General features: G+C 42.6%; 1 protein-coding gene across 1 annotated transcript in view; it reads right to left on the bottom strand.

The window, feature by feature from the left end:
• Positions 1-8,197: 8,197 nt before the first annotated feature.
• The window catches only part of CCDC90B (coiled-coil domain containing 90B), a 47,213-nt gene continuing 34,801 nt past the window's right edge, over positions 8,198-20,609 (bottom strand). The window contains exons 7-9 of the mRNA XM_089676771.1: positions 17,980-18,033; positions 16,669-16,783; positions 8,198-10,054 (exon numbers count right to left, since the gene is read on the bottom strand). Of these exons, the coding sequence (XP_089532897.1) occupies positions 9,999-10,054; positions 16,669-16,783; positions 17,980-18,033 (225 nt within the window). The 3' untranslated portion in view covers positions 8,198-9,998. The remainder of the gene's footprint in view (positions 10,055-16,668; positions 16,784-17,979; positions 18,034-20,609) is intronic.

The following is a 20,609-nucleotide window of genomic DNA, read 5'->3' as shown; positions in this document are numbered from 1 at the left end:
GGGCAGGGGGGAGGGGGTTTGCTTTGAATATTAAAAATGAATTAAACAGCATTATTGGTTTGTGGTGCTCAGATGGCGTGCAGTTCCACTTTAACCCCTTGACACCGACCGCACGCAAATTAGTGGCCTCACAGAACTTTTTTTTTCAGTGTGGCCACTAATTTGCATACCTGTCTTTCTGCTGGGAGAGTGCCACACAGCTTGCTACCAGCACAAAGACCAGGGTGTCACTGAGGGCCCCAGGGCCTGTTCTAATGATTGGGACCCAGAACTCCCAATCCCGTGTCACCTGATGGCTGTGACAGCCTCTGATTGGCTGTCACAGTGATCAGTCACTGTGAAGCCTGCCCCCCTCTTTTTCACTCTCTGAATGGAGGAGAGAGCTAAATTGTATCTCTCTCTGTCCTTTCAGAGACAAGAAAAAAAAGTGTGTAAAAAATTAAATAAATGAATGAATAAATAAATAAAAAATAAACAATAATACCTAGATCAAGGTGTGATCTAGGTCTGTGCCAGGGTTAGTGTTTTGATCAGGGTCAAAGGTCAGGGTTTTTGGGTTTTTTTTAAATTTTTAAATTAGCATTAGTGTCAGAATAAAAAAAAAAATATTTTTTTTTTGGGGGGGGCAGGTTTTTTTTTTTAACTTAGTATCAGTGTCAGTTAGTGGCAGAGTAAAAAAAAAAAGAAGCAAATTGCACACTATGATGTCTGGGCTGTACTATGGGTACAAACAACAACTAACATACACACGTGGTATCTTTACAATCGCCAGGAGCGGGAGAAATTATTTTGGGTTGTTCTTTGTTGGTAGGTTATGGTAGTAACAAGAAACACACAGCTACATATAAAAAAAAGGTTGTTTTTTTTTTTTTTTACTATTTTGGGACAGTTTTCCTTTGGTAATTAAAAAAAATCCAGAGATATCCATTACCATTTACCACCAAATGAAAGCCAAATTTTTCCTGAAAAAAACAAGGTATAATTCACCTGGATTTACAAAGTAGTTGTGATGATATGTTTTACTAACACATGTCAACGTTGCAAAATTGTGCTTAGGCATTTAGATTTGTTTTACCTTTAGGCGTGAAGGAGTTAAAGAACTCAAGTCAGGATAATATTTTTTAAAGGGTAAATTTATTAACTTTTTTCTGTATAAAAGAACAAGAAAAAGCACAAGTACATAAAGATCCATACAGCTCTACAGGTTAAGAACTATACCCACAAAACATAATGTACAATGCAGAACAACCTTCTGTAACAGTATCAAAAGTTGTAACACTTCCAAACATGAGTTCTCAGATCATACGTTTGCCAGGATAGAATTTAGTCGTCCGCTCCCATAATATCAGCTCACATGTAGTAGCTGTTTCTTGTTTTGGTTGTAAACTGCAGAAGTACCAAAGACTGCGGTTTATAGACCACCTCCCTGGCAAAGTAAGGCCGGCCATACATTTCCTTTAGAGTTACCAGAACCATAAAATATGGGGTCATAGCTAAACAATTTCAATTTGTATGCAGTCATTCAGGTCCCTGTACTACATAGTTGAAGGTAAGTCTAAAAGGAAATTGAACAAGAAAATTGTATAATGTATAGTCAGCTTAAAGTGTTACTAAACCCCGGACCATGAATTCACTATATCTGGTCTCCCCAGACCCTCCATTCACTATATCTGGCCTCTCCAGACCCAGAATTCACTATATCTGGTCTCCCCGGACCCTGCATTCACTATATCTGGTCTCCCCAGACCATTCACTATATCTGGTCTCTCCAGACCCCAACTTCACTATATCTGGTCTCCCCAGACCCTGAATTCACTATATCTAGTCTCCCCAGACCCTTCATTCACTATATCTGGTCTCCCAGGACCCTGCATTCACTATATCTGGTCTCCCAGGACCGCGCATTCACTCTATCTGGTCTCCCAGGATCCTGCATTCACTATATCTGGTCTCCCCGGACCCTGCATTCACTCTATCTGGTCTCCCAGGATCCTGCATTCACTATATCTGGTCTCCCCGGACCCTGCATTCACTATATCTGGTCTCCCAGGACCCCGCATTCACTATATCTGGTCTCCCAGGACCCCGCATTCACTATATCTGGTCTCCCAGGAACCCGCATTCACTATATCCGGTCTCCCCAGACCCCGCATTCACTATATCCGGTCTCCCAGGACCCCGCATTCACTATATCCGATATCCCAGGACCCCGCATTCACTATATCTGGTCTCCCAGGACCCCGCATTCACTATATCTGGTCTCCCCGGACCCCACATTCACTATATCTGGTCTCCCAGGACCCCACATTCACTATATCTGGTCTCCCAGGACCCCGTATTCACTATATCTGGTCTCCCCACACCCCACATTCACTATATCTGATCTCCCCACACCCCGCATTCACTATATCTGGTCTCTGCAGACCCCGCATTCACTATATCTGGTATCCCAGGACCCCGCATTCACTATATCTGGTCTCCCAGGACCCCGCATTCACTATATCTGATATCCCAGGACCCTGCATTCACTATATCTGGTCTCCCAGGACCCCGCATTCACTCTATCTTGTCTCCCAGGATCCTGCATTCACTATATCTGATCTCCCAGGAACCCGCATTCACTATATCTGATCTCCCAGATGACTGTCATACGCCTTTAAGTGTTTCTATATCTTGTCTCTGCTCCTCCCTTTCCTTTGGTTTAGGTAATGCTGTATAGATAGCCCACCCCCTTCCCAGTAATGCATTTCAGCAAGCCTCATCTCTCATGAAGCAGAGCATATTATGATCTTTTGACCTATCAGATGTTCATTGTTGTAAGATTCTCTCAGTTTATGGAATAAACTTCACAAGATCTACAAGATATCATCTCGATTGAGTCAGTGACTGTGGTATCCAACTAAGATTGGAGTTATTGCTATCTCATCACAACTGTAAGTTACAGAGATCACACTTTCAATGCTTAGATTGGAGAGACAGAACAGACAGCCATTGCTGTACAATCCGGGATCGCCACAGGTGCTGAAGTGACAGATTGACAGATGGCACTATCACTTGCAAATATTAAAAGTCTTTAGTGTGTCAGCAACATACCAACATAATAACAGTTCCAAAAATGAAACCTTTATTCTTGTCACAAAAAGAAGAAATGTGATGTTTTGGGGCTTCTACAGGAGCCATCCAGGGCAACAAAAGAAGAAATGCATCTCTTTAGGGCCTTTAGAGAACTGCTACATTAATGCAACAACACTGACCCAAAAGGTCACCCATCTTCTTGTTCAAATATTTTATTGCATAGAAAATGTGCCATCACAAAGAGTTAAGTACACGTAGTACAACTGAACAATGTTTATCACACGGGGAGAATAATTAGGATTTACAATGTACAGTGCAGAACACGTTACAAAATCCCCGAGGGTTGCAAACAGAGCAAGGCATCAACAACATTTAGGCTGCATTCACACCCGAGCGATTTGTAACTTGAAGCTCAAAAACGCTTGAGGAAAGAAAAAATCAATTATTCTCAGTGGAGATGGTTCACATCTCCACTCCAAGTCACCTGAAGCCAAACGCCCGAAGCTCAAACATGTTCTGGAGCTTTTTTTGTCTCTCAAATCGGGCGGATGCTCACATATTTGAGCGTTTTTAATCCCATAGAAATGAATGGAAACGCGTGATTCGGCCGTTTTTGCGCGCATTTGTGTGTGACTTTCAACTCACATGAAAAATGTTTAAAAAAAAACAGTAATATATTTATTTATTATTAGTAATATTATTATCATTAACACCCTAACAAAAACAAGAAGAAGACAATACATAAATATTAACCTCACTCTACCCTAACAAAAAAATATTATAATAAATGAATAAAAAAAATAAATAAAAGCTATTGGAAAGGCTAAAAAAAGCTGAAAAACATAGCAGCAAATGGTGCAACAGATGATATTTTTTTCTATCGCCTAATAAAAGCTCAAAAAATGCCTGAAAAATGCTGTACGAATATGCACATAAAAGATCAAAAATTGCGTGACAAAGGAAAAGGAGCCAAACGGTGCTGGTTGAGTAAATAGTATATGCCAGAGATTAAAAGAATAGAGAAATAAAAAGAGGAGTAGAGAACAGGGCTGCTGTCAGAAGCTATGGGCAAACTTGACAGCCCCTGCCCCCCCCAAAAAAAGTTTATGAATGAACACAGTGAGTGATCAGTACCAATCATTCTCCATGCAGAAGGATCCTATTGTGTGTTTGCAGCTGCCAGTGGAAAGGAGAGGAGGAAAGTCGGAAGCAGTGTGGTGGTGTGTGGTCACACGGGGGCCCTGGGCAGCAGGCGGAAAGTTATGGTGCACAGGGAGGGTGGGTGCAATATCTCGAGCCGATCCCCTGTATGGCACTCTCTGCAGCAGCTGAAAGCCAGCGGGGTGGAGGGGAGAAGAAGCCAACTCTTAGCTAATGTAGAGAGAGCCATACAGGGGATCGGCTCCAGTAATTGCCTCCCTGCCATGCTGATCACCCTCCCTGCCCACAACTGATTCACCCAGCTGCCTGGGCCTCCCTGCTGGTCTGGGACCCATACAGGAGGACTGGTGTCCACGGCCCTGGTAGAGGGAGAGGGAAAGGGCAAGAAAGGAGGGAAATGAATGGAAGAAGATGGTTCCAAGAGTTATGGCAGACACACTCCTGGACAGGCAAACTGGTGGGAAAGATGCAAGATAACTCAGGGCTCCAAGAAAGAGGTGTCAAAATCAAGAGGCAAGTATTTTTCAATCCTGGGCTGCCAAATTTTACTGCCTCACTTTGTCCTGGAGTGTTACCTTGATATAATGTATAATTCTCTGACTGCCTTTGTTATTAGCAGTAGGTCGTACAGAGAGCTGATGACTTCCAGGATCTGGCGATGGTCTGCTTTGCCTCAGTTGTGACATAAAAGAGGATACATGATTGGTTCCTCGTCAGCTCTGGGGGTGCAGCATTTAGTAGGATTATCTTGGAGTCAGGTTGGTTTGGCATTTCAAATAGGTGGGATAGCATTGAAAAGATTTGAACCCCCCCCCCAAAAAACGCACCAGGGGACAAGTCCACTACAAAAATGAAATGTTTATTCTTTAAACTGTTATGGTATGTTGAGTGATGAATCTAGACCGGCCATTCTCATCAAGGGTTCTGCCAGAACTTTCTGGGAGTTTGTTGAGTGATAGCAAATTTCTGACTCTTGGGTAAGTCACAACTGACAACAAAGATCTTTTTAGATAACTTTAAAGGATTATGTTCTGTCCCCACATGAAGGCGAATGAAGGTATAACTGATAATGGCTGTGTAACTTCCTACCTTGGTATCCAAGCAGTGGAGCAGACCGGACCGGCAGATGCTCAGGTTAGATGGATCCAAATGTATATAAGGGAAGGAAATCAGCGTGGGTTTATTTGGTCCATAATACAGCGACAAACAGTGATACAATACTGTAATGTAGTAGAGGTATTCATGCTGTGCTGTGATATCTTTCCTGAGGCTAACTGCTGGTCAAAAACTGATGCCTTCACAAGCCCAGGGTATTGAATGTCCTGTCACACAGCTATAAAGCACAAAAAAATGACTGCACGAAGTGACCAGAACCAAGGCTTGCCTAAAACCACACCCAGCAGAGGAAAAACTTTACTAGCAAAAGCAGAGGCATGCAGCATGCAAATTCTGGCCAGCAGATGGCAGCAACAGATCAATATATAGAAACAAATGTGGTGAAATAAGAATTGGTGATACAATGCACAGTTAAATAACAAATATGAGAACAGCACAGATTAGCTCACCTTTTCACCAAAAATAATAAATGCACATTTCATTTTTTTGCAGGAAAAAAAAATGTGCATTTATTATTTTTGGTTGCAGGAGCCTGTAAAGCATTGCACCAGCAATCAGAAGATCGCTGGTGCCATGAAGATCTCCTGCAGACCTGTCAGTAAATCTGTTTGCCTGTACGGGATATACCACAGCACCGTGGTAGTTCATTGACAACTGCTAGCCAACAGCCGCTAAGGCTCCAAGTCTTAAATCACCAAGTGCAATGCAAAGCGTTGGATGTACTGGTGTAAAGCACACTGCCACTGGATGCTACAGTGGAGACATGTTCTCTGGAGTGACAAATCACGCTTCTCTGTCTAGCAATCCAATGGACATGTCTGGGTTTGGCTGTTAACAGAAAAGTACTTGCCTGACTGCATTGTGCCAAGTGTAAAGTTTGGTGGAGGGGGGATTATGGTGTGAGGTTGTTTTTCAGGGGTTGGGCTTGGCCCCCTAGTTCCAGTGAAGGAAACTGTTAAAGCGTCAGCATACCAAGACATTTTGGACAATTTTATCCTACCAACTTTGTGAGTTTGGGGTGGGGAAACTTGACTGTCCTGCACATAGTCCTGACCTCAACCCGATAGAACACCTTTGGGATGAACTAGAGTGGAGACTGTGAGCCAGGCCTCCTCGTCTCACATCAGTGCCTGAATGCGCTTTCCGAAGAATGGTCAGACCTTCCCATAGACACCCTCCTAAACCTTGTAGACGGCCTTCCCAGAAGAGTTGAAGCTGTTATAGCTGCAAATGGTGGGTCAACTCAATATTGAACCCTATGGACTGAGACTGGGATGTCATTAAAGTTCATGTGTGTGTAAAGGCAGGCCGACAAATACTTTTGGCAATATAGTGTAGGTCACAGTGGAGGTCTTGTCTGAAAGGATCATAACTGGGAGCCCACAAAGGTTAGTCCAGTGCACCCGAGGCAACCTGAACACTCACAGCTCCAGGATATTGATGATTGCCCGGCTTGCAGGACAGGTGAACAAAACCCCCATTGGAGGAAGGCCCGCGTCGATTGTTCCAGATTAAACTGGTCGTCTAGGGAGCCTGTAGATTCGTCGCATGACAGGATTTTTCTCCACAGAATTCTCACATGGAACTGCACCCACGGAATCACCTAGGCATATACCATAGGACCCAGTGTCCACATGCAAGACCACCGGGAGGGCAGCACCTGGGACAAGAGTAGTTGAACCGCAGTCAGAAGCTGCCAGAGCTTGCTCACCAAGACAGTCAAGAGTCAGGCCCAGATACTCCAATCTCCAAAGCTCAAGGCAGACTGTATGAAGACTTGTCCTTCTGTAGTCCAGAGGGCCACAGAGGGGTCTGGCCGCGGCAGTCTGGGCATCAAAAAAAGTTTTGCATGATGCTGAGCATAATTCAACCTAGAAGTAGGGGGTAGTAGGCTGATGGTGGACAGCACGAGGGAGAACCTGGGTATTGTAATCAATGCTGCATTTTTTTTTTTTTTGCAGGTGTTAGGGAAGTTGACTTTTTCACTTTTTTGGGGGTGAAGCTGACAGAAGGGTATAAGGAGAAGAAGAAAGCCACTCCGCAACCAAACCACAGAGACTTGAAAGGCATGCTGGGAAGCATGACAAAACAATATGACCTCATATTACAGCAAGCTCAAGTCAGGATAGAACTTAGTTGTAAGTGCACATAATGTCAGGTCACAATTGTTCTTTATTGTTTTAGTTGTATGTTGTAGGAATACCAAAGACTACGGGTTACAGGCAACCCCCTGGCAGATAAGGCAAGCCACTGGTGGATGGAAAAGTTTGACTGATGGGTGGAACTGCACTGTTTGTAATGGGTAGCCTGTTGTCTAACACCGGGGTCCTCAAACTTTCCAAACAAAGGGCCAGATTACTATCTTTCAGACTGCAGGAGGGCCAGTCTGTGGACAGTGAGAGCTGCAAATGCCCAGGCATCAGTGGAAGTAAACAATGTCTTAGACTTGGTGATCACTGGGAGTATATAAGTTATATGGCAACTGTGGTCAGTTGGAGGAGGAATAGTGTCCCATCGTTGGGTATCAGTGGGAGGGATAGCTGCCCCATCGTGGGGTGTCTGTGGGAGGACCAGTTGCCCCACCGTTGGGTGTCTGTGGGAGGAACAGTTGCCCCATCGATGGGTGTCAGTGGGAGGAATAGTGCCTCATCGTTGGGTGTCAGTGGGAGTAATAGTGCCTCATCGATGGTGTCAGTGGGTGGGAGGAAGAGTGCCCCAATGGCCAGATAAAAACAAGCAAAGGGTTGTAGTTTGGAGGCCAATGGTCTAGCACAAAGCTCAATATCATTTTCTTGGTTTCAGCCATATGGGAAAAGACATGACACAAAAGCAACTCACACAAAGGCAACATTCAATGAGTTTAATAGAATAATATAAAACAATGACTTACAAACACACAGAAAGGCACTTCATAACAGGTATGAACAATATTGCGACTATACATTATACCGCTTCTCTGATCGGCTGTAGAGCAGTGTCACAGCGTGTGACAGACAACCAATCAGCATGGAGTCAAAGCAATCAAAAGACATAACATTGTGCGTTCAGATGTCTGTCTTCCTGATGTCCATGTACTGAGGCAATAAGGATCTGTGCAAACTCAGCACCGCCAGAATGACTGTGACATTACAGCTGCCATTTATGAGAACGTAGCACTTGTAGAATACATTCCTTTAAAGAGAACCTGTCACTTTGCAGCAGAAAGAAAATGGAGATAGTAGGAAGCAAGTGTTTTGCACAAAATGCATAGTGTACAATGAAAGATAAAAAGAAAAAAAATTTGCCCATGGCAGCCTATCCAGTTTTATTTGCTCCAATTTTTGTAGTCCCGATGTTACAGAAGTGGAAGGCAGGGATCTTTTTCAGTCCTGAATGATTTCAGAGGTTTCACACTCACATTTGTAAATATAAACTACAGTATAACAGAGCCTCAAATACCATCCCCCTGATAACGTCTGCTGTGACGAAACACGTTGGGTTGGGCTAGCGGAAGTGACGTCACCATACACACCAATACCGGCATTCCAAAACAGACAGCGGATAAGCAGTTTTACTGCATTTTACATTTATAGCTATGCAAGTGTGCATTTTTAATTAGTAAATATGGGAGTTGGAAGAAAACTCTCATAGTGTAGTAAAGCTATGTGATCTATTTTGCCTGGATCTCTGGAGTGAATGTGTCACCTTTTACAAGATCTTTTTGAAGGCTTAATGGCTGCATGCATAGAGTGCTGTTTCACCATATCTTCTTACATGTTCACATGTGTTTTGTTACGTTACCCTGTGTGCACAGAGGATGAACATACGGTGTGTGAAGGGTCTTCTGACGTATATATGGTGGAAGATTAATGCTGTTGCACATTCCTTTCTTGGATTCTTTTATTGTTTGCACAGACAGTTGGGAAAATGGACTCTTTCTGGTTACAGTTTGTTGTTTTTTTTTGTTCATTTGTTTTTACATGTATTATTTCTAAGTGCTGCACAATGGAAAATATGAACATTTGGAACATAAAAGAAAAACCTCCTTGCAGCAAAAACCAGTTGGCATGTGTTATGTAGAGCATAATGCATGCGCACTTCTGTGAATGGACCCTCAGAGTTGATCTCATCTGACTGTTTAAAGTTGGAGAAGGTTTTTATTTTTATAGGCTCTTCCACATCCCTTGCCAACACATTCCTTGGTCACCCTGGGAGGGGAAGACAATAAGCTGCTATGCATTCTCCTGGTGTTTAACTATTTTCTGAGGGACAGTCGGCATCTAATGCATGCCCACTCCCTCCCCCTATAGGCATGAAGTGCATTAGATGTGAACATGTGTTTGTAGAGTGAAATTTCACTAAGCTCCCCAGTGTCTGGATCCAATATGCATGGCTGGTTGCTGTCTATTTCCTGTAGGATATACTGATGGTGGGAGCAGAGCCATGACCCCATCCTTTCTTGTACTAAAAGAGGTATAGACTCCAGAGAGAGAGATATCATATTACCCCGGTACAAATCATTAGTAAGACCTCATCTGGAATATGCAGTTCAGATTGCAAAGCCAATACATTTGATCGTAGTTTGGGAAATGCGCACAGAACGCCCCCCCTTATCAGGAAAATGTCTACTGCAAAGTGACAGGTTTAACTAGTCGTAGTCTGTTTTACTATTTCCAGAGTCGGTAAAATCCCAGGGCTATGGCAAGGCAAGTAAACACAGAGGCTGAAAAAGAAAAACACGTGTAAGTGTAAAACAATTCATAAAATAAATTATAAAAAAAAATCCATCATACAAAATACTTGTCCAGAAGTTCCCTATTCCTGTAAACCAGACACATTTAATTTGCTGTGGTCCTGTGTTTAGTATTGGACTCTTGTAGCCGGCATTTTAGGCTACATATAACTAACAGAAAACCTGAGTGCTTACATTATTATACAGGATTTATATTATTATTATTATACAGGATGTATATTATTATTATTATACAGGATGTATATTATTATTATTATACAGGATTTATATTATTATTATTATACAGGATGTATATTATTATTATTATACAGGATTTATATTATTATTATTATACAGGATTTATATTATTATTATTATACAGGATTTATATTATTATTATTATACAGGATTTATATAGCCCCAACAGTTTGCTCAGCGCTTTGCAATATAACGGGAGACAATACAGCAACAATACAGTTCAATACAAGAGGGATAGGAGGGCCCTGATCCTGGTAGCTTACAATCTAAGAGGGAGGGGATTATTTAGAGTCATTTAATCCAATGCTTGGCTTGTCAACATAAGACAAAAGGGTTGATTTACTAAAACTGGAGAGTGCAAATTCTGGTGCAGCTGTGCGTGGCAGCCAATCAGCTTCTTCAATCAAGCTTTGACCAAAAAAAAATGGAAGCTAATTGGCTTCTATGCAGAGCTGTGCCAGATTATGCACTCTCCAATTTTAATACATCAACCCCATAGACTGGAGGGAAAATGATCCCAACTTTTTTTGCCAGGGAGGATACATAAATGCTCTTTTTAGCCAGAGATACGCGAGATGGGCTGTAGACAATGCACAGAAAAGAAAGCTAAGCCTCCCCATTCTGACTGGACATCCGGAACTGCTGCTGTGCTTGAAAAATTTAAAAAAGTGTAAGGCTTCGTTCACATGGGCTGTAGTGGGGCGGTAAAAACAGGCAGGTGATTTGCATGTGTTTTCTACTCCCCTCCCCTTACATAAAGTAGGGGAAACTGATTTTTATTATTACTTTACATAATAAAAAAAAAAGAGCTCAGTGGCTAACACTTCTGCCTGGCAGCATTGGGGTCATCGGTTTAAATCCCAACCATGGCAATACCTGCATGAAGTTTGCATGTTCTCCCTCCCACATGGAAGAAAAATATGTTTGAAATATATTTTTAAAATACAGTATTCTTACCAAATATATTGATATATATTTGAAATGCTCCAATTTTGGCCATATTCAATATATTTCAAAATATATTTCAATATTTATATATATATATACACTGCGTTTCTACTGAAAGAACTGTCCCGTAAAGTTGAATTCCAGGCTCTAACTAAGAAAGCCAAAAACAGCTCTCACCCCCCTTCTAATTACCCTGTAGAAAGAGGATGCATATACTTACCTAATCTCAGGGCAGTCTCTGGGGAGAGGACAGCCAACAATGGTAATTATATGCAACTTCCTTCTATAGAGTAGTTAGAAGGTGGGTGGGAGTCATTGTCTCACTGGCTGCGGATGACAGCAGAAGCCAATGGCTCCCGCTGCTGTGTGAGTCAGTGAGTAGAGAGAGACCCTGGGGAGCCGCGGCTTTCATGCACATTGTTGGATTGAAAAGGGACTCAGGTGATTACAATGGGGAATATGGGGGGGGGGCTGCTACGCCCAGTCGTTTTTTTTTACCTACATACAATGCATTAACCACTTCCTGTCCGGACACTTTTACCCCCTTCCTGTCCAGGCCAATTTTCAGCTTTCAGAGCTATCACACTTTGAATGACAACTGCGCGGCCATGCAACACTGTACCCATATGAATTTTTTACCATTTTATTTAAGACAGATACAGCTTTATTTTGGTGGTATTTAATCACCGCTGGGATTTTTATCTTTTTTGCTATATAAATGAAAAAGTCCAAAAATTTTGAAAAAAGTGTTTTTCTTATAAAATTTTGCAAAAAAATAATATTTCATCATAAATCTTGGCCAAAATGTATTCTGTTATCTTTTTAGTAAAAAAAAAAAAAAAATACGCCAAATTAGTTATAACCAAAAATTATAATTTTTAAACATTTTCTTTTTACATTTTATTTTATTTTTTTATATTATTATTTATGTTTTTTTTTTTTTTTTACATACCGACACCCTAGCAGTCTAGTGTCACCATGGTGACACTGTACTACTTGTGAGAGGTGATGAAGATTTTTTTTTTTTTTATAGTGATTGCTTTTACACCCATAAAGGCTGTAAAAGCAATCCTTTCTCTTTCTCTCTGTCTGCATTCTTGCAGCCATTGAGAAATACTGTGTGAGCTGTGATTGGTCACAGCTTGTCACATGGTACAAGGCTGTTGTGAATAGCCTTGTACCATGTGACCTCTGTGATCATTCACATATTTCAAATGTAGTAAGCAATGATGTCACAAGTGACATCTTGCTTACTACTTTGCATGTGATCACTGATTGGCCAATCAGTGATCACATGATCGGGACCTCGTACAGAAGTCCCGTCCGATGATCGGTGTTTCACTGTGTCCGGAGGACACAGCGGGCACCGGATCGTGGTGCTGCGTGCTCCCTGGGAGCGCGCACAACTAGAAAGTTTATGAACAGCAACCTGCCCCTGGCGTGCCACCGCCCTGCCGTTTAAAAACAGCAAGTGGTTAAGGTAAATAAAAAAAAAAAATCCGCTTTTATGACCAACAGCAAAGGTAAATACAGTGTTGAAATTACTTGGTTTAGGTAGGGTAAGGGGAGGATTGGATTTCCCCCAGGTCAGTAGTTGGGCTGGTGGTACTGAGTGGAGAGAATGTATTATTCAGATATTGATCAGAGCAGCACCAACAGTCAGTGACACATAGGGGGCATTATATAGCTACCTATTACCCTCTTTAGACTTGTGGAGTCTTCGGGTATGGACTTCATTTAGTGCTCTGAGATGTCATATGACTGAAGGAGGAGGATTGTTGAAAAGAAAGCCGATGGTGGAAGACATGAACAGGTGTGTCATAATGAACCATGTCCCTAAAGAGGAGCTCCAGTCTCCCCCCCCCAAAAATTAAAAGTCGGCAGCTAAACATACTGTAGCTGCCAACTTTTAATAGAAGGACACTTACCTGCCCAGGGATCATGTGATGTCCTCACCCAGGCCAATTCTTCAAATGGCTTTGAGTGCAGGCGCCACCATCTAAGGTAAGGGAAACCTGCAGTGAAGCCTTCTGGCTTCACCACAGATTTCCTACTGCGCGAGTCACTGCACTTTATGAATGGTCCCACCGTCTTCTGGGACCTGTGATGTGTCCCAGAAGGCTGTGGGGGTGGGAAGTAGGAGGGGCCGAACATCGCCGCAGAGAAATGAATGTAGGAGGATGTGGGAACCTGCCAAAACTAGGTACCCACTCCTCCCAAAAAAGTGTGGGACTGGATGGGTAGGGTTGCAAACAAGTGGAACTTCCCCATTTGGGTGAAGTTCTACTTTAACCACTTCCCATCCAGCCCATGTAGGAGGGTGGGGGTACCTGTCAAAACTAGGTGACCGCACCTCCCAAAAAAGTGTGGGACTGGATGGGGTAGGGTTGCAAACAAGTGGAACTTCCCCATTTGGGTGAAGTTCCGCTTTAGCACCCACCTTCCCTTCCACCAATGAACTTGGGCACCATGGTTCACAGAGATGTGTCCCCACCATGAAAGGGTTAGTTGGCTGTGATTGCCTCCCATGGTTCCCAGTCCTCCTCTGCCAGAGGAATCTTGGATTGGAAGATCTCTCATTATCAGTAAAGGTGGATGATCCTGTGACCACACCATGGGTGAACCTGATACTTTAACCCCACTGCATGCACGGTGAAAGATTGAACATTTCTATATGGGGCACCTTTAACACTGGTCAAAACTGTCCAACATGCAAGAAAATCTAAGCAAGCAACAAAAGATTCCCACACTCATGCAAACTTGCTTGTTTATAACCAACTCCATGGCTTGGCTGTAGTGAGCGGCGCTCGGATCAGCTCCAACACCTGCAAACCCTGCACTGTTCATATAGGAATGGTATTATACACACGTCTGAATTGGAAAGTGAACCAATCAGGTCCTAAAAGACACCTGTGCTGATCTCCAATCATTATTGGAGGTGTGGAAGGGAGGAGGATACCATGCCACTATATTCGACCCTACTGAAGAATCATTTTCTTAACCCTTTCATGTCCGGACACTTTCACACCCTTCCTGCCCAGGGCGTTTTTCAGCGCTATCACACTTTGAATGACAATTGCGAGGTCATGCAACACTGTAGCCATATTCATTTTTTAGCATTTTTTTGAGACAGATAAAACCTTTATTTTGGTGGTATTTATTCACCACTGGGATTTTTATTTTTTTTGCTATATAAATGAAGAAGTCCCAAAATTTTGCAAATAAATAATATTTCTTCCTAAATTTATTGTGATCTTTTTAGTAAAAAAAATAACCCAAATTAGTTTATAACCAAAAATTATAATTTTTCTAAATCTTTTTTTACATTTTTATTTTATTTTTTTATAATATTATTTATGTTTTTTTTTTAACATACTGTCACCCTAGCAGTACAGTGTCACCATAGTGACACTACTACTTGTGGGGGGTTATAAAGATTTTTTTTTAACACGGATTGCTTTTACACCCATAAAGGCTGTAAAAGCAATCATTTCTCCTTTTCTCTGGCTGCATTCTTGTAGCCATTGAGAAATACTGTGTGAGCTGTGATTGGTCACAGCTTGTCACATGGTACAAGGCTGTTGTGAACAGCCTTGTACCATGTGACCTCTGATCATTCACAGATTTCACAAATAGTAAGCAGTGATGTCAAAAGTGACATCTTGCATACTGCTATTCATGTGATCACTGATTGGCCAATCATTGTTCACATGATCAGGACCTCACACAGAGATCCTGCACAACGGTCGATGTTCTGTGTCCTCCGGACACAGTGGGCACCGGATTGCGATGCTGCTCGCTCCCAGGGTGCACGCACAAGCAGGGGGTGGGGGGGCTGTTTATCAATGGACACCCGTCCATGCACTGCCACCGCCCGACTGTTTATTTACATGGGCCGGACAGGAAGTGGTTAATATGCAACCAAATCATTGGTGAAGGCTCTGGCGGTGGCTTTTGCTCTCCATCATCCCAGGGCCCCTTAATGCAACAAAGAAAGGCCTTTTGGGATTTCTCTCTCCGTAGATAGGGTTCTGATCCCTCGGTACCTGACATTGACAACCATCTTACGCGTTCGGGAGTGAGCCACAATATGAGGATGAATGAACAACTGACCTGCAGACCAGCTTTGTGGTGACATGGGACACTTGGATTGACTTCTTTACTTCTCCACGCCTTCAGTCTTTTTTATGACTTGGGACTCATGAACACTGCATGTCAAAAATGCCACTTTTACAGGCGTTTGGCATTTTTTTTCTGCCTCTAAATGACCCCTCTGTGTAAGCCCGTGTGTCCATGCAGACATAAGCATTTAGAGGATAAAAACCCCCCCAAAAAAACACATCTCTTGTACGTTCAGGAGAGGAGCGTTTGAGAAGAAAATGAAACACACTCAACCACTGAAGGACCAGGACTTTTCTGGCACTTTTTGTTTACATGTAACAATCAGGTTTTTTCTCCCTAAAAAATACTTAGAACCCCCAAACATCATATTTTTTTTAAAGCAGGGACCCTAGAGAATAAATTGGTGGGTTTTGAAATTTTTTTTAACCACTTCACGTCCGGCCCATGTAAACGGCCGGATGGGAGCAGTGCAGGAGTGGGTGGCCGTTTATAAACGTCCTCCCGCTTCCCTGCCTGTGCGCGCTCCCTGGGAGCGCGAGGCACCACGATCCGGTGCCCGCTGTGTACGAAAGACAAAGCGGAACACAGATTGCTGTACGGGACCTCGGTGCGAAGTCCCGATTCATGTGATCACTGATTGGCCAAATCTATAGCAAAATCACACTGGTTTAACCACTTCCCGACTGGCCGTTGCATATAAACGGCCGGACAGTGGCACTGCAGGGTCGGGTGGCCGTTTATAAACGGCCTCCCCGCACCCTGCTTGTGCGCGCTCCTTGGGAGCACGCAGCACCGCGATCCGGTGCCCGCTGTGTCCTCCGGACACAGTGAAACACCGATTGTCGGACGGGACCTCTGTACTCATGTGATCACTGATTGGCCAATCAGTGATCACATGCAAAGTAGTAAGCAAGATGTCACTTGTGACATCATTGCTTACTACGTGTGAAATCTGTGAATGATCACAGAGGTCACATGGTACAAGGCTATTCACAACAGCCTTGTACCATGTGACAAGCTGTGACCAATCACGGCTTTCACAGTATTTCTCAATGGCTGCAGGAATGCAGCAAGAGAGGAGAAATTATTGCTTTTACAGCCTTTATGGGGGTAAAAGCAATCAGTGTAAAAAAAGAAAAAACAAATCTTCATCACCCCCCCCAAGTAGCACAGTGTCACTAAAGTGGCTGATGGCGGGAAGAGCTTAAACTTTCAATCTCAACCAGATAACAAAACATGAAACGGAATGAACAATCTGGGTAGACAAGTCTTCTTACCAGCTAAATAACGGACGGTGTCCAGTTTATGGGACTCCATGAGGGTTTTTAGAGAAGCGATGTCTATGTCAATCTTCTTGTGGATCTCTGTGATGTCTCCATCGGTAGTCGTACTCTGTAAAATGTACAAAGCAGACATAAAGCGATTCCATTCCGCATTATGTTAGGTTGTGCTGGGCAAACGCAAAGCATGGATCAGCAGCATTACCAAATCACTTTATTACTTTGAGTAAAGTACCTTTTCCAGCTACATGGATTTTGTTGGAGGGGATGCGAGGGGACGTTTAGAAACGTCCACCCGCATCGGCAGTGCTCCCGTCCGGCCGGTTATCTACATGGGCTGGATGGGAAGTGGTTCAAGTAGAACTTCCCCCAAATGGGAAAGTTCTGCTTGTTTGCAACCCTACCCCATCCACTCCCACACTTTTTTGGGGGGAGCGGGTACCTAGTTTTGACAGGTACCCACACCCACCTACGGTCAGATCTTCATGGGCCAGACGGGAAGTGGTTAACACCAAGAAAATGGTTCATTTTCTACAATATCACCAGTATCAACATCTAGCAACATGGGACAGGTGAAGGAATTATATGGCTGAGAAAAACAGTTTGATCTTTGTATATGTGTAATTTACTATTTTGTTTTGTGATCAGTGTAGGAGTTGTTATTTTTTTCAGTTGGGTGACAATTTTCACCCCGCCTCCTTTGACGAAAGCTAATTGAGTAATCTACTTTTGTCCAGCCAACAAGGCCACCCACTATTAGAATTTTGTCTGATTTCTCTGAATCTGCCGAAATTCCAATAGCAAAGAGTAAACGAAGGTTAAAAAAAAAGGAAAAGAGCGCTAGAGAAAGACAAAAGGGGAAAAGAGGAGAAAGTAGGAAAGAAGGGCGATACGAGGGAGACGTATATCCGCAGGGGCGTCCCTAGGGTTGGTGTCACCTGGTGCGATAGCACTTGGTGACACCCCTCTCCGACGATCCCCACACAATGGATCGGATCTGCGGATTGAGCATACTGGATTAGATAACAGTGGAAGTGGTGGCAGGGGGAGTAAGGCTCACTGTAAGAGATCTCCTAGATTGGGAGCTCCCAGGAGCCGGGCCCTCTGTTTCCTCTTGTACCAAATTGTATTGTAACTGTAATGTCTGCCTTCATTTTGTACAGTGCTGAGCAAACTGTTGGCGCTATATAAATCCTGTATAATAATAATAATAATAATACGTCCAAAGAGTAAAATCCTGAAGTGGTTAAAAGGACCAATAAACCTTAATTCTGTTAATATTTCAAGGGGATCAATATTATCCATCACCTTTTTATGGAATTCTGTGCTGGCTTCCATCAGCTTCTTCTCTTGATCTGTAAACTAAGATATAACAAAGATGTTTTTATCTGCATGAACAGTACCATATTTTGATGGAAATTAAAAAAAACAAAACAAAAAACAACAGAATAAAACTAAAGGAAAAGTAGAAATTATCTCCATTTGGACATTAAAAGATAACCATGTCAAATTCTGAAAAATGAAGGTTTTCATGTTATCACACACGGATCCCCTTCCTTTTTGTCTGTGGTTGTCCTGCATCTTGGTGGACTGGCAGATCCAACACAGCTGTGATTTTTTATCTCATTTCCTGAAGTTTAGCAGCTGAAACATCTCACTGATTACACCGCTATCTCTTATATATCAATCAGTTGGTTTTGCGGTGGTGGCTTTAACTTTAGAACTCTTCCTGCTTACAGGGAGAAAACAGATATAAAGGCCATCGCCACTTTTAACCACTTCCTGTCCGGACATTTTTACCCCCTTCCTGACCAGGGCAATTTTCAGCTTTCAGTGCTATCACACTTTGAATGACAATTGCGCGGTCATGCACCACTGTACCCAAATTAATTTTTTACCATATTTTTGAGACAGATAAAGCTTTATTTTGGTGGTATTTACTCACCGCTGGGATTTTTAAAAAATGTTTTTTTTTATAAAATTTTGCAAATAAATAATATTTCATCATAAATCTTTGCCAAAATTTATTCCGTTATCTTTTTAGTAAAAAAAAAAAAAATCCAAATTAGTTTATAACCAAAAATTATAAATTTTTAAACATTTTTATTTTATTATATTATTTTAATTTTTTTTTATTTTAATTTTTTTTTTTACATACTGTCACCCTAGCAGTACAGTGTCGCCATGGTGACACTGTACTACTTGTGGGGGGTGAAGAAGAATTTTTTTTTTTTTTTTTTTTTTTTTTTTACACTGATTGCTTTTACACCCATATAGGATGTAAAAGCAATCATTTCTCTTTCTCTCTGTCTGCATTCTTGCACTCATTGAGAAGTACTGAGTGAGCTGTGATTGGTCACAGCTTGTCACATGGTACAAGGCTGTTGTGAATAGCCTTGTACCATGTGACCTCTGTGATCATTCACAGATTTCATACGTAGTAAGCAATGATGTCACAAGTGACATCATTGCTTACTACTTTGCATGTGATCACTGATTGGCCAATCAGTGATCACATGATCGGGACCTCGCACAGAGGTCCCGTCCGACGATCGGCGTTTCACTGTTTTCGGAGGACACAGCGGGCACCGGATCGCGGTGCTGCGCGCTCCGAGGGAGCGCGCACAAGCAGGGTGCGGGGAGGCCGTTTATAAACGGCCACCTGACTCTGCACTGCCACCGTCCGGCCGTTTATATGCAACGGCCGGTCGGGAAGTGGTTAAGAGCAAGTTACATATTACACAAGTATTTAGGGTGTAAGGGTAAAATAGTGCCCAACGAACCGCCCTCCACCCCCAAAACGTACCCCCCCTCTGACAGCATGCAGGGGTTCTTCTACCCTGCAACAGCTATCAGATGTGAAACTGGCGTGGCTCTGCCTGTACAGCCGCATCACTTATTTACAGAGATCTGCAAATAAATAAACTACATGTACCAGCTGACACCACAGAAGATGGACTTGCTGTTCTCAATGGAGCACAAGTGTGGTGATTACCCAGCACTCATAGTCCATTGACACTTCCCTCCAGCTCTCCAACCATAAACTCTACAATCCAACTGCAACTTGTTGGTAGGTTTCAAGCAGTATTAAACCGTGTTGAGTTGGCGTTGGCCACAATATGCATGTATACATAGCAGACTTGTACATTATAGCACACTTGCCTTACAAGTGTGCTCTACCCCTGTGAGATGCAGGTTCTGTCCCCTCCACCCCATCTCCACCGCTCCTCCTTCCAGGTTCCCAGGTGTGTTCTCCAGCCATTGGGTGGCCACTAATGATGCAACTTCATAGTATTTACATCATCACCAATACCTGGCATCTTACAGATGTTGGAAACAAGGGGAGAGTGTATAATACACAGCAAATGAGCCATCTAGTGTGGTAAGGGCCCAGTCACACTAGGGGCCACCCTGCGTTGGGTCAACTCCAATCACTGCAAAGGCAAAAGAAGAAAAAAATATTTTCCATTTCCTGGAGTCTCTGGGTGCCGAAAAATGCACCAGAGCTCACCTTAAGGCTCAGTGTACTGTGTTTCTATTCACCACAGATGAGCCGAGGAATGTAGAAATGAATAAAATGTCCACAAGAAAACTCCAATATGTAAATAAATAACCCTAAACATATAAAAAATTACGCACTCACCATTACGCATCTGGTGAGTGTGTAATTTTACTACACTATTCGGAGCACCACCACTGGATCCTTACTGAGAATTTATATCTGCACAGACTGTCACCTTTATTTTTGACCGGAATTTATATCTGAGAATTTATATCTGTACAGACCATCACCTCTAATATTAAGATATTGGTCATTATTTATTCATGACTACTTATTGCTAATTTTGCATACAGGACGAATGATCATATCATTTTATCATTTTTCTTAGCGCTGCACTTTTATTTATTTTTTTCTATGTTTGAATAAGGTTTTATAT

Source organism: Staurois parvus, unplaced genomic scaffold (assembly GCF_062004578.1).
Source record: "Staurois parvus isolate SC_StPar_1 unplaced genomic scaffold, SC_StPar_1.0 ptg000173l, whole genome shotgun sequence".
Classification (NCBI taxonomy): domain Eukaryota; kingdom Metazoa; phylum Chordata; class Amphibia; order Anura; family Ranidae; genus Staurois; species Staurois parvus.
This window is presented reverse-complemented; position numbering and strand designations above follow the sequence as displayed.